The sequence below is a fragment of the Hypanus sabinus genome, chromosome 28 (assembly GCF_030144855.1).
Source record: "Hypanus sabinus isolate sHypSab1 chromosome 28, sHypSab1.hap1, whole genome shotgun sequence".
Lineage (NCBI taxonomy): Eukaryota > Metazoa > Chordata > Chondrichthyes > Myliobatiformes > Dasyatidae > Hypanus > Hypanus sabinus.
The window spans coordinates 25,811,792-25,825,390 of NC_082733.1; the positions used below are offsets into that span (position 1 = coordinate 25,811,792).

Here is a 13,599-nt window from a genome sequence, read left to right on the forward strand (position 1 = left end):
GCCTTTCAACATACAGTAGGTTTCGATGACATCCCCTCCCTCATTCTAAACTCTAGAACCCACGGGCATCAAATGCTCCTCATCCTTTCATCCTGGGTTCATTCTTGTAAACCCCCTCTAGAGTACCAGCCCATCCTTAGACACAGAGCTTAAAGCTACTCCTAATTCTCCAGATGTGGTCTGACCAATGCCTAATAAGGTCTCAGCATTACATTTTTGCTTTTATTTTCTGGTCCTCTCGAAATGAATGCTGATGTTGCAATACCTTGCCAGGGAGGGGTCTGAAGTGTAACAGATCCCACCCACACTCTGGGTAAAAATATTATTTTCCTCTGATCTCCAACTTGCTAAGGAAGGAGTTTTGGAAAGTTGCTGATCTACCTGTTGTCGATGACATATTGATGACAGAAAGAGTGACTATTTTGCACAGAAGGCTCTGAGCCAATCAAGCAAGATTGTTGGAGCAAGGTGGTTAACTTGTTGGAATTGGTTTAGTATTGTCAGACGTACCAAGGTGCAGTGAATATTTTGTCTTGTATACTGTTCATGCGGATCAATTCATTACAGTGTATTGTGACTTGTGTCCCTACGCCTGGCCTAGTGATTGAAAATACACAAGTTTAAATCTCAGCATGGAGATGTAAGATGTTGGGATCTGGAGCGAAACAGAGCAGGTCAGGTAGCATCTGTGGAGGCAAAATGGACAGCCCAAAATGTCAACTGCCCTCTGTCCTCTGTTGATGCTGATTGACCAGCAAGGTTTCTCCAGCATCTTGTTTTGAATTCCATAATGGGAGCTGAGGAGTTCATATTCAGGTACATCATCTTGTATTATAATGGTTGCAAGCACCTCTGCACAGCCAGAAGAATTTGCGTGGTTTAGCTAATGTCCGTTAAGGGAATGTGCCATCCTTACATGGTCTGGCTCCTCTGGCCCAGCAATGCCCACATCCAGATGAGTTCATTTAAAAACAAAAGCAATTGGGCTATTTTTTTCCTGAGATGAAGCCGTTAACTCCTTGTATGGGCATAGTTTCACAGGAGCTGCTTCAGTCTGCAGTTAGTTGCCCATTTTTTTAAATGGACATCAAAAGTTTAACTGAGATGTCACTGCTGAACTCAACCTGTGCTGAAATATATATCATTGGGTTTGTTGCTAAGGCTCACTGGGTTTTTTGTCATGTGGAGTCATTGAGGCGATCACAGTCTCCCCTGCTATCCCAATACGGATCAGAGTTTGAGATAGGGGCCCATCAGCTGGTTAGATTTCAAAATACTAATAAATGGAATTATCTACAGTACTGTGCTTGTCAATATGAAGCGGAAAGCGAGTTTGTAAATCTGGCGGGAGCAAAGGATGTTGGGAATAGCGAGGGTGGACCGCCACAGGAAGGGTGTGAGACAGGTGGCAGAGAAGGAGTACCAGAGGCAGGGGGTAGAGAGCGTGCAGATATATCCAGCCCTGAGACAGCAAGCTAAGTAATTTGATTCCGAACATTTGGTCTATTGATCATTACAGAATATTTTGCTGGTGCTTTGCTCCCTTCTCACTCTCAATCTGCAATAGAGTCCCAGATCAGAATCAGGTTTATCATCACTCACATATGTCATAATCTTTTTTGTAGCAGCAGTACAGTGCAATACATAAAATTACTACAGTACACTGCAAAAGTCTTAGGCACCCTAGATATACATACGTGCCTCAGATTTTTGCACAGCACTGTAACTTGCTGTTATTTCTGGTTCAATACACACTCATGATACCAGTCTGACTCAGATCAATTTAAAAGTTAAGATGGATCTATGTAACAGATGAAGCTCTTTGCAAGGATGTAATCACCAATATAAAGGCATGACTTACAGTGCTAGCTTTTCATATTTTAAGATAAATTCAAAAAATTTGGCAAAGGCAAATTTCTTTCAGTGTAATGACTTGGTGATTTAATCTTTGGTCTAGCACATTCAAGAAATAATCTTGCCTCCTACCTCCAGCTATCAAAGATTTGTTGGGATAATTGCAAATAAGCACAACTGAAATTCTTAGTCCAGGGCTATAAAAGTGGATAGAGCTTTTCCTTTAAATTATTGTCGATAATGGTTCTGGAATGTTGTCATAAATGGGGAGAGGGGTGGTGTGGGTGGGTGGGGAGAGTACTGCATATAAGCTCCCACTATCTATTAAATGCCCCCCAATGGCATGCAACTCAAATACCCTCTGATAACCAAGTCCAACTCTTGGACTTCACATGTGGCTTAGCAACTAAGCTCAGTGAAAACATTTCTACTGGGAGAGAGGGCAAAGGCAGGTTACTAGCACCTTAACACCAGTTGCTTCAAGCAGATGGGGCTCGTTGGCCGTGGTTGGCAGCTCATCTAAGAGAAGGAAAACTCTGATCTCAAACCTCCGCTGCCTTGCAGCTACTCCCACTGGTGGGGAAGGCTTCAGGAGTAAAATCCAGAGCTGGAGTCGAGTTCAGCGCTGACTGGCAACCCCTGTGTCGCGGCTGTTGCCAAACTTTATCAGTCTCTACCGTTCCTTTGGATTCATCAGCTGCGTAGAGGGGGGAGCTGGCTGCATGGGCGACAGCCTGCTCCCCATATCGTACTGGCTTGCGTCTGTCAGCTGGAAAACAACACCCGCGGCCAACTCCGACCAACAGAGGCCTCGCAACAGTTTGCATGTTCTTCACACCAGAATCCAAAGCGTAAAATCTAATTTAAAAATGCTGCAGATGGTGGAAATGTGATCCAAAATGGGAAATTTGACGTACTCATTGGGCCAGGCAGCACCTGTGAGATTAAACTGTTGTTGTTTCAGTTCCAAGCCTTTCCTCAGAACTGATGAAATGTTAATCGTTTCTTTCTTGGGTGGATGCCACTGAGTGCTGCAAGCGTTAGGGTGTAGTAGATTCATAATGGAGCTGCCCCCCACCCACATGCACAGGCATCATCTTAGGTTAATCATATTGTATTGTGGATAGCAGAATGTTAGAATGACATTAAGTGAGTGGTCTTAACTCATTTCATCAAATAGAGTTGGATTCCAAAAGGTAACCATATCTACTTATTCCATCAGGCTTCTATGCATGAAGTAAGCCCTTCCCATGGTAACTGCATTTTCTTTCTTTCCCAGATTGTGAAAGTCTTAAATTTATACACTCCTGTTAATGAATTCGAAGAGCGTGTAACTGCGTCTTTTATACGCACTATTCAGGTAAGAGTCTCATTCAATGAAATGGGAGGGGAGGTGGCATTGTGTATCAGTTGTTGGATTCATTTTGAGTTGTGGGTGCCATTGGCAAGGTCAACTGAGTGCTAATTCAAATTGGCCTGGAGAAGGTGCTGTCTCTTGAACCACAGTCATTTATCTGGTGAAGATACTTCCATAATGATGCTGGGTGGGGAGATGCAGCATATAGACCCAGCGACAGTGACGTACGGTATACCCAACTTGGGGTAGTGTGCCTTTTGGAGGGGGACCTATATGTTGTCATGTGACTGTGTCCTCAGTTGCTCTTGTCCTCTTTGTTGGTCAAGGTCGTATGTTTGGGTGGTGCTGTTGACATAGTCACACAGTGCTCCAATGCTAGAGGAGAGAGTGAGCCGTTAGTAGTTGACTCATCCTGACGTTGAGCTTCCATGTGCTGTCAACAATTATAATTTTGAAAACTTAGGAAAAAAACTCAGACTACCCTGACTTGAAGATATGTCATTGCTCATCTTGAGAGTGTATTTATGTGGAGGAAGTGTTGTTTTAGTAATCTAGCTTCTTATAGTTGAAAGGTATTTTATCATGGGCTCTTTTAACGTGCAGGGAAGCTGAAAATTTTAAATACCAGCTAATCTTTGCGCTTCATGCTGAGTAGATGGAATTTTGAAGTTAAAGCTTAGAAGTCATGCAGGCTTGGAGCTAAATTTGTTCCCTGTGACATAGTTAATGGGAAGTCATCAGCTTTATTTATAAGAATTTACTTCCTATGTGAAATATTCAGGGAAAGCACTCCAGAAAATAGGCAGAGAATTGTAATCTTGCACATTCCTTCCTGTGCTGGAAGTAGCCCTTTTACTGAGTTGCTTTGTTTTTCGTAATTATCAGTGTTTGTAGATGAATATTTAGCATCATTGCACTGTCTATAGTTTAGTTAAAAAAAACTTACAGATTAGTAACCTATTAGGAATATTTATAAATTCCAATTCCATTAAAACTCTGTTAATAATATTTCACTAATCTTTATTCCTTTCTCTCTAGGTGCGTTTACAAAACCGAAAAGACTCTCCGCAGTTGCTAATGGATGCCAAACACATATTCCCTGTTACGTTCCCTTTCAATCCATCTTCTTTAGCGCTCGAGAGCATTCAGATTCCAAGCAGTATGAACCTTGGATTCCTGATACGTGTCTGAGGAAGAGTTAAGCAAGATGGGGATCATATCCATTCATCCCACACAGCTAGAGCAGTGCTTAAGTATCTGCCTTTGAAAAGAATGTACATCGAAAGTAAATGCTGAACCTCCTCATACAGCACCAATAAATATCCAGTGATGACTGCTACTGCGCAGTTTCAGTGAATATACTTTGGATTTAGCAACTGTAAATTAGGGTTGTGTCATACTTCAATTATTAGCCATTAAACTAAGGGGAATACAACTGCCTGATATAGCATCATTTTGTCTAATAACTATTATTTATGGTCAATATACAAATGATGTAGACTACAAATCTCTGTTAGAATATAATCTAGAGATTATAATGGTGTTTAACTTAGCACATGATGATAGTAGCCCTGTCCAGTGTCCCCTGAATCTACTGATCTGCATCATTTAACACCATACTGTGTAACGTTAAGACATATTAAAGATATTTCTCGTCAATGTTACAACTTTTTCAAACCCATTTTAAACTGATTTGTGCAGATATTTTAGTTATTGTTTTAAGTTCCAATTCTGACAAAGCACAAAAGCACTCAAAAGGGCAAAATATCAAAATCTCAGATTGCTATTTGGATATCAGATGGATAGTTAAAATATAGAAGATTGAACAAAACATTTTTTCAGTACTTGACGTATTACCTTTTGACCTTTTAAATATGCCCTTGTTGGAACTTCTTAACACTTTACAGGAACTCTTTCATTTATTTGTTACTGTGTATATTAGGGTAAAGGATGACAATTGTAAAAGCAAAGTAGAAGTATTTTTTCCAGTATTTTCAGTGCAGTATTTAGTGACCTTGGGGTCAGGTTGTGTGTCAGTTGCCGTGGTTACGATGCAGGCATCACCCTAATTGGACTGCTATCACTCCAATCTCTCAGAGCTCAGATGGTGTACTGTAGAATCAATTCTGAAAGTTCTTAAAATTTGAATATCTTATTTTAAGGACAATAGGTACTCTGATTCGAAATTTGACTTAAAACGTCGCTTCATGCTGGCCAAAATTTATGTACTTGTTCTACCCTTCATTGTTTACATATTTTAAGTTATTTAATTCATTACTTAAGTAGCCAATTTCAAAAACCTGATTTCAGGACAATGGTTTACATATTAAATGGTGTATTATTTGTGCCTATTTATAGTCTGAATGGAAAACCCAATATTTAACTGGGAGGTATATGGTATTTCTAAGTCCCATATGGTAAAAGTCTGTGTAGTGCTCTGTATATCTGCAGAATGGTTTATATAATCCACTGATGTTAGCTAAGCAAATTAGACAATACTTCGATAGAAACAATATTGAATATTTGATTTATTCATTACATATTTTGGGTTTTGCAGTTTTGTACATTCCAGTCTTAAAGTACAAGGTTCTCTAGTTTCCCCCCACCCCAGTCAAATATTTACTTAATTCACCCAAAATTAATTTGTTAAAAAAGCATAATATGTTTTGGTCAATCTAAAAAGGATGCTTTTTTTGTCAAGAGGACTGCAGACAGAAAGGGTTTATGTTTTAAAGAAAGATTGTCTGGGAAAGCAGTATATTCCAAGTTATTGGCTGTCACTCATCGATTGTGTCTCATTCCATCAGCAGTGATTTGTTTTAGGGCATTTACACAAATTCTGGGTTAAGAAAGTGAACTCTGAACTTAGCAAAGACACAACAGATGAACGAACTATGAAGGCAATCTTCCTTTGAAATATTATTTATGCACTTTAGTTCTCCCCCATATATAGTTTCATGTTTCCTGCTTTATATTGCATTTAACTTTTTGGTACCATAAAATGCAAGTACATTAGTAGTATTTGGTGTTAAGAAACTGGAGATTCTTAAATTATCAACAGTGGTCAGCTGAAAACATAATTGTTGCTATGGTATGCTGATGACTGATGTTAACCCTGGATAACTATTGTGCTTAACCAGGTAGCAAACAATAGTATGATATTGATGTACAGAAAAGTTCTGAAAACACTGTAGCGTTTCCTGTTCGTTTCAATTAGTAACTGTGTGCATTATGGAAAATGTATATTGACTTAGGAAATAAAGTAATGTTCAACTTGTAAAAATAAACATTTCAACACTATAAACCAGCTGCCTTAGTTTTAATGATTGATATCTGCCAGTTTTGGGAATCTCTTATTTAGAGTTGCATAGCACGCAAATGGGACCATCATTCCTATTGTTCCATTCCGACCAAAATTCCCACTGAAGTTAGTCCCATTTACCCCATATTCTAATCTTTCCTACCCGAGTACCCGTCCGAGTAACTTGTTAGGTGCCTGAGCCACCTGCTCTGAAGGCATTGCTGGAAAATACTAATTAGCCTTGAACAGTGTGATTTGTGAAACTATTCCGGAGGTGTTTAAAGCTAGTACCCTGAGCCAGGACAACTCCTGGAACTTTGGAGCATCAACACTTCAAAAGAGTGCAACACATTGTTTTCTTTTTACAACTCACTGAAAGTTATATGGGAAAAAAACAAACACTCAACAACATTAGGTGATCTTAACAATACTTAGCCATGCAGTTTAGCTTACAATGAGAATGTCTTGAAATGGATGAATATGAATGGCTTTGCAATTAAAATGAGAATCTGAACACTATTAATAAAAGAACACAAAATGGACCAGGAGTAGTCCATCAGACCCTTCAAGGCTGTTGCAGCATTTAATGTGATAATGGCCTCGGCTCTCTTTTGTACCAATACCCCACTTTTCCTCAATTTATCAAATACTTATCTACCCCACTATAAATACTTATAGTGATTCGTCTTCCACCTCTCGCCTCCATTTGCAAGAAGAAATGTCTCCACGCCTCGGTTTAGAAACATAGAAAACCCACAGCACAATACAGGCCCCTCAGCCCACAAAGTTGTGCCGAACATGTCCCTATCTTAGAAATTACTAGATTTCCCCATGGCCCTCTATTTCTCTAAGCTCCATGTACCTATCTAAAAGTCTCTTAAAAGAACCTATCATTACTCAGCTTTGCGATGAACTGAGGCTGTGGCCTGCTGCGGGTACAGTGATGTCTACCTTCCTGTCTTTCCTAACACTTCAGTTCTGAAGCCATTTGCTTACTTTTATTGTTTGCACAATTCTTTTCTCTCTGCGCATTGAGTGTTTGACAGTCTAATCGGTTCATTTGGGGTTTCGTTGTTTTGTGGCTGCCTGTAAGGGCAGGAATCTCAAGGTTGTATAATGTATACATATTTTCATAATAAATGTACTTTGATCTTTTAAATGACCAACCCCTTGTAGTGGTTTCCCTTTGTTCAAGACTCCCACAAGCAGAAACGTGCCTACATCTACTCAGTCAAACCCCTTTACTTGCTCGTAGGTTCCAATAAAGTTGCCTCGAATTTTTTCTCACTTCCACCGAATACAGGCCCGAACTATTTAGTCCGTCTTGTCCCAGGAACTAGCCTGGTGGTCTTCCAATGTGCAGGTTTTACAGATGAAGTCACCAAAGCCGTGCACCGTCTCCCAGATGAAAAATCACCAACATTCTGTACAACTGCAACAAGGCCTCATTTTAAACTCCCACCCCCCCTTGCAAAGAAGGCCTGAGTATCGGCTGTGTTTATTGGACTATTTGTTGGACCTGCCTGCAAGCTCTGCGCCGTTACTCAGCTTTGGGCGGCACAGTATCACACGGTTACAGAGTCGGCGACGTGGGTTCGGATCTGCCGCTGCTGGTAAGGAGTTCACCCCGCCACTGCGCCGGTCTCCTCCGGGTGCTCCGGTCTCCTCCCACGTTCCAAAAACATAGGAGTTAGTAAGTTGATTGGTCACATAGGTGTAATTGGGCTGGCAAGGCCTGTTACCCTGGTGTATCTGTAAACACAAAATAAATATATTTTTTAAAAAAACATGATCCCACTGTTAACACACAAAATGCTGGAGGAACTCAGCGTCCCAGCCATAAAGTTCCACTTTTTGCTCTTTTCCACAGATGCTCCCTGGCGTGCCGACTTCCTCCAGCACTGGGTGTGTGTGTTGCTCAGGATTTCCAGCTTCTGCAGACGTTCTTGCGTTTCTGGTCCCACTGTTCCTCATTCACTTGCACTCTCTCCCCCTTAGACATTAATCTCCTACTTCGCAGTTCCCCACACTGCCCGCTTTCTAAATCTATTTACACTCGGCGGCCGTTTCATTTGGTGACTCCCGGCCCTAACGACACGGCCACTGAGTGTATGTTCGTGCTGCGCCCACTTCAAGGTTAATGTGCTGTGTGTCCAGAGATTACGGTTGTAATGCGTGGTTCTGTCGTCTTCCTGCCAGTTTGCTCCTCCCATTTTACACCGGACAGTACCACATTGAAGAGGCAATAAATGAATACAAGATCTTAGTTATTTGGCTAGAACTACATTTCAAAATCTTCCAACACACACAAAATGCTGGTGGAACGCAGCAGGCAAATCTTCCAATATTTTGACAAAGAATCACATCCCCTTAGTTTGAGAGATTGATCTACTTTTAAGTATTTCCAATGATTCTCTGGAGGGCTGTTAATGGTTGTGATGGCGAACTGGTGTCCCTTCTGTCAGAGGGATACAAGGAACAAACGACATGGACTTTTATGAAGAGGAAATGTTATGTTGATTAAATAGATTTGGCGGAATCATTAGAAGCCATAAAGATAGCACAAGTTTGATAACGATGTCAGTTATAAAAGCATCTCCTAACTTTTTCACACGAATTCTTTTGGGAATTTACGGCGACTTACTAATGTTACAGGAAGTGCTACTTAAAGCTTTGTTTAGATTATGTCACTTGTTAGGGAGTCATAAAACTTGTGGAGGTGTGAGTGGAGTTTATTACAAGTGATTTGAAGTGCAAATGCCACGTCTCCTTATCTTATGCATCATTTGCATACTGCGTCGCGCTGCATATATTTAAAGGATTAAATCTGTGTATCCTAGCGCACTGCTTTGTGCTCGGGCAGTATTTTCCCACCTACCTGTCAGCTAACTTACAGGAGTTGCGTGCAGGAACTTCTGCTGTCGCGAGGTGGTGCTTGCAGTGAATGGGGAGGGAGGGAGACGGGCAGAGCAAAGTCGAGCTGGATTACTTTGGCGTGTGTAAACAAAACAGGTGGGACCTGTGAGAGGGAGAAGAGGGCGGAGGGAGAGAGAGAGGTGGGAGAGCAGGTGGACCTGGCGGCCGACTCCCAGCCCGGGCCATGAGCCGAAGCGGCGAAACTCGCTCGAGCACCTGCTGAAACAACCCAGCCCGTGACCATGGCAGTAGCTGAACTCTATACCAAGGTAACTCGGTAACCAGCTCTCTCTCCGCAGTTCCTCCCTGCGCCGGCACCAAGGCGAAACAAGTTGGCTGGAAACTTTTAGCTTGCTCTCCCCGCCTTTAGCTACCGGGTTAAGTGGAGGTCCAAGGGGGCTTTTGAGGGGCATCGCCCTATTTTAGTCCCCAACTGAATTCAGCTTGCTCTTGGGGAATGCCTCAAGCAATATGGAACCGGTTTGTAAGGAGGGTCCATTTCTAGATTGCGCGCTGTTCATCCAAGTTTTTGCCAATTGCATTGACCTTCTGACGTGGCTTTGTTGGTTCCGGATTGTAGAGAGAGGTGATATCTGTGTGTTTGGGCATCTTGGCACAGCAGTTGTATGACATCATCTGGATACTGTACCAGGATGCTGTGGTAAAGACTTGGCAAGGAAGATGCTGTTTCCCTAGCAGGAAAGTCTGGGACAGAGGGAACTGTACCATGGGTTGGTTCTTGTGACAGGGACAAGTCTCCAGAATGGTTTTAATTTTTTTACAGCAGCAGAGACAGAAAATGCTAGAAGATCTCAACAGGACAGGCAGCATCTGTAGAAAGAGCATCAGAACTGGACAATACTCATCCTGTTACAGGCATTCCCTTTCTTCTATACAGCCTGCTCCCACGTCTCCTACTGCAAATTAACTTGCGTGGTTCTCAGTTCTGACCAATTATTGTGGACCGGAGACACTATTTCCCTTTTGGCAGCTTTAGTAGTTTTTTTTTGTTTTGAATATCCAGCATCTGCAGGTTTTTCCTTCTATTTTCATTTGCCTTCAGTCACTGGATCTCCTCCAGAGATATACGGCCTCGCTGTTCTTAAGCACAAGGCTGAGAGCAGTAGATTTTTAGGCAAGTAATTTATGGATCTGTTGGGAATGTGGAATATTGGAATTAGTCATTGTTCAGAGGGCGTGTATCTCCAAAATGCGTATGACCTACACCCACTTTCATTCTGCCATTAAACGTAACACATTGCTATTGAAATTTAAAATGAAAAAAACTTGTTGCTGTTAAAGGTGTTGACACTGTAGAGTCATAGTCATAGAACACTGCAGCACATAAACAGACCCTTTAGTCCATCTAGTCCATGATGAACTTTTGATCTTCCTAGTCCCATCAACCTGCACCTGGATCATAACCCTCCATACCCTTCCCATCCATGTACCTATACAAATTTCTGTTGTATGTTGAAATTGAACCCAATTCACCACTTCTGGCAGCTCGTTCCACACTCTCAACACCCTCTGAAGAAGTACCTCCTTAAGGGAAAACCTTGCCTGACAAATCTGTTGAAATTCTTTGAGGAAATAACAGGCAGGATAGACAAAAGAGAGTCAGAGGCTGCTGTTTACTTGGATTTTCAGAAGGCCTTTGACAAGATAAGAGGCCATGGTATAACAGGAAAGATACTAACATGCATAGAAGGACTTGAAAAGATTGGAAGAATGAGCAAAGAAGTGGCAGATGGAATACAAGAGGGAAGTGTATGATCATGCACTTTGGTAAAAGGAATAAAGGTGCAAATTATTTTCTAAACTGTGAGAAATTTCCAAAACCTGGAGAGGGTCCAGAGTGAATTTCATGAAATGATTCTTGGAATGAAAGGGTTAATGTACGGGTAGTGCTCGATGGGCCTGCACTTGCTGGAGTTTAGACAGATGAGCAAGGGGGATCTCATTGAAACCTAGTGAGTATTGAAAGCCCTAGATAGAGTGGATGTTGAGAGGCTGTTTCCCAGAGTGAGTCTAGGACCAGGGGGCACAATCTCAGAATAGAGAGGTGTCCATTTAGAACAGAGGTGAGAAGGAATTTCTTTAGCCAGAGGGTGGTGTATCTGTGGAAGTCATTGCCACAACAGACTCAATAGGCCAGGTGGTCTAATTCTGTTCCTATGTCTTAATGGTATTTTGGTCTAAATATTTCATCATTCACCCCTAACCCATGATCTACACTTATATTCTCACCCACCCTCTGTGGAAAAGCCTATTTGTGTTTACCCGACCTACATGCCTCCTAATTGTGTCTGCCTCTATCAAATCTCCTGTTATTCTCCTAAGCTCTAAAGAATAAATTCCAAACCTATTCAACCTTGCCTTTGAACTCAGGCCCTCAAGTCCTGACAGCATCCTTGTAAATTTTCTCTACACTCTTTCAGTCTTACTGGCATCAGTCCTGTAGGTAGGTGACCAGAACTGCACACAATACTCCCAATTTAGGCCTCACCAATGTCTAGTACAACCTCAGCACAACATCCTAACTCCTGTACTAAGTTCTTTGATTTATGAAGGCAACTGTGCCAAAACCTCTCGTTATGACCTAACTGCCTATCACACCACTTGCTTTGTACAAGAATCAAAGTGGCTGCATCATCATTCTTCCAACATTTTGAGAAGCTGTATAATTTGAATATATTAAAAGAAACGTATCACCCAACCAAGAAATTGTGCAGATGCCAGAAATCCAGGCTAACACACATAAAATGCTGGAAGAACTCAGCGAATCAGAGTCGACGTTTCAGGTTGAGGCCATTCGCCAGAATGGCAAAGGAAAGGGGCAGAAGCTAGAATAAGAAGGTGGGTGGAAGGGAAGTGTAAAAGCTAGAAGGTGATAGGTGAATCCAAGTGAGGGAGAAGGTAGGTGAGTGGGGGAAAGTGGATGATGTGACAAGATGAGAGGTGATAGGTGGAAAAGAAAAAGGGCTGAAAAATAAGGAATCTGGTGAGGAGAGTGGATCATGGGAGAAGGGGAAAAAGAAGGGGCACGAGAGCGATGTGATAGGCAGGTGAGGAGAAGAGAAGGGGTAAAAGGAGAGCTGGAATGGGTAATGGAATAGAAGAACAGGAGGGAGCTGTCAACAATATGCAGTAAATTGTTGAATAGGAGTGTATGTTAACTAAAACATTTTAAAAAACTACAAATGTACTGGGGAGAGCATTCTGACTGGCTGCGTCACTGTTTGGTACTGCATAAGATCAAAGTAAGTGGCAGTAACTTGAGAAGTTAGTCGGCTCCTTCATGGGTACTAGCCTCCATGGTATCCAAGACCTCTTCAAGGAGCGGTACCTTAGGAAGATGGTGTCCATCACTAAGGACCCACATCAGCTAGCACCTTGTCTCTTCTCATTGTTACCATCAGGGAGGAGGTACAGGAGCCTGAAGGCGCACACTCAGTGATTCAGGAGCAGCTTCTTCCCCTCTAACATCTGATTTCTAAATGAACATTGAACCCATGAACACTACCTCACTACTTTTTCATTTCTGATTTTTTACACTACTTATTTTAACTTAACTATAATATATATATTTACTGTAATTCACAGCTTTTTTTCACTATTATCGTGTATTGCATTGTACTGCTGCCATAAGTTAACAAATTTGATGCCATATGCTGGTGATCTTAAACCTGATTCTGAAATGAGCTTTTCAGCTCCTCAGTTTGGCTCTGCTATTTATTTAGATTAGGGTAGGTTTATCCCTTGGCTTCTTGCCTGCCTTTACTCCACCTTCTTCTTGGCCACACCCAATCAAAACTATCCAGTTTCCTTCTAGTATCTACAGTCATTCCAGCAACAATAGAGTTCATAGGCGAGTGGAGGGGGGGGAGGGGAGGAACAGGGTAAAATTTCCCAGTCCCCCCCCCCCCCCCCATCCATCACATGAACATACTTCTTGATTTCTCCCCTGAAATACTAGGTTCCAATATTAGGAGTGTTTATCATTTTTAATATTTTTGTTTGGAATGCAGGAGTTCATTAATTCCTTGTCATTGATTCTTCCGCCGGAGGGAATGATTTCTGGCTTTACCCCTTTCACATTTTAAGCATTTCAATCCGTTCATTGGAATTCATTGAAATGCATTTAAAACACATCTTTGAAATTTTAACT

The 13,599-nt window shown here is 41.7% G+C and overlaps 2 protein-coding genes across 7 annotated transcripts in view; both read left to right on the plus strand.

Annotated features, from left to right (window-relative positions):
• The window catches only part of myo5aa (myosin VAa), a 245,195-nt gene extending 238,302 nt beyond the window's left edge, over nucleotides 1-6,893 (plus strand). The window contains exons 40-41 of one of the 4 annotated variants that reach the window (XM_059952769.1): nucleotides 3,134-3,214; nucleotides 4,250-6,893. In XM_059952769.1, the coding sequence (XP_059808752.1) occupies nucleotides 3,134-3,214; nucleotides 4,250-4,402 (234 nt within the window). In that variant the 3' untranslated portion in view covers nucleotides 4,403-6,893. The remainder of the gene's footprint in view (nucleotides 1-3,133; nucleotides 3,215-4,249) is intronic. The other 3 variants (XM_059952770.1, XM_059952771.1, XM_059952772.1) reach the window with 3 other exon arrangements.
• Nucleotides 6,894-9,484: 2,591 nt separating this feature from the next.
• LOC132382506 (unconventional myosin-Vc-like) overlaps nucleotides 9,485-13,599 on the plus strand; it is a 127,029-nt gene continuing 122,914 nt past the window's right edge. For 2 of the 3 annotated variants that reach the window (XM_059952773.1, XM_059952775.1), the window contains exon 1: nucleotides 9,486-9,697. In XM_059952773.1, coding sequence (XP_059808756.1) covers nucleotides 9,671-9,697 — 27 coding nt within the window. In that variant the 5' untranslated portion in view covers nucleotides 9,486-9,670. Of the gene's footprint in view, nucleotides 9,698-13,599 lie in introns of all 3 variants that reach the window. The other variant, XM_059952774.1, reaches the window with a different exon arrangement.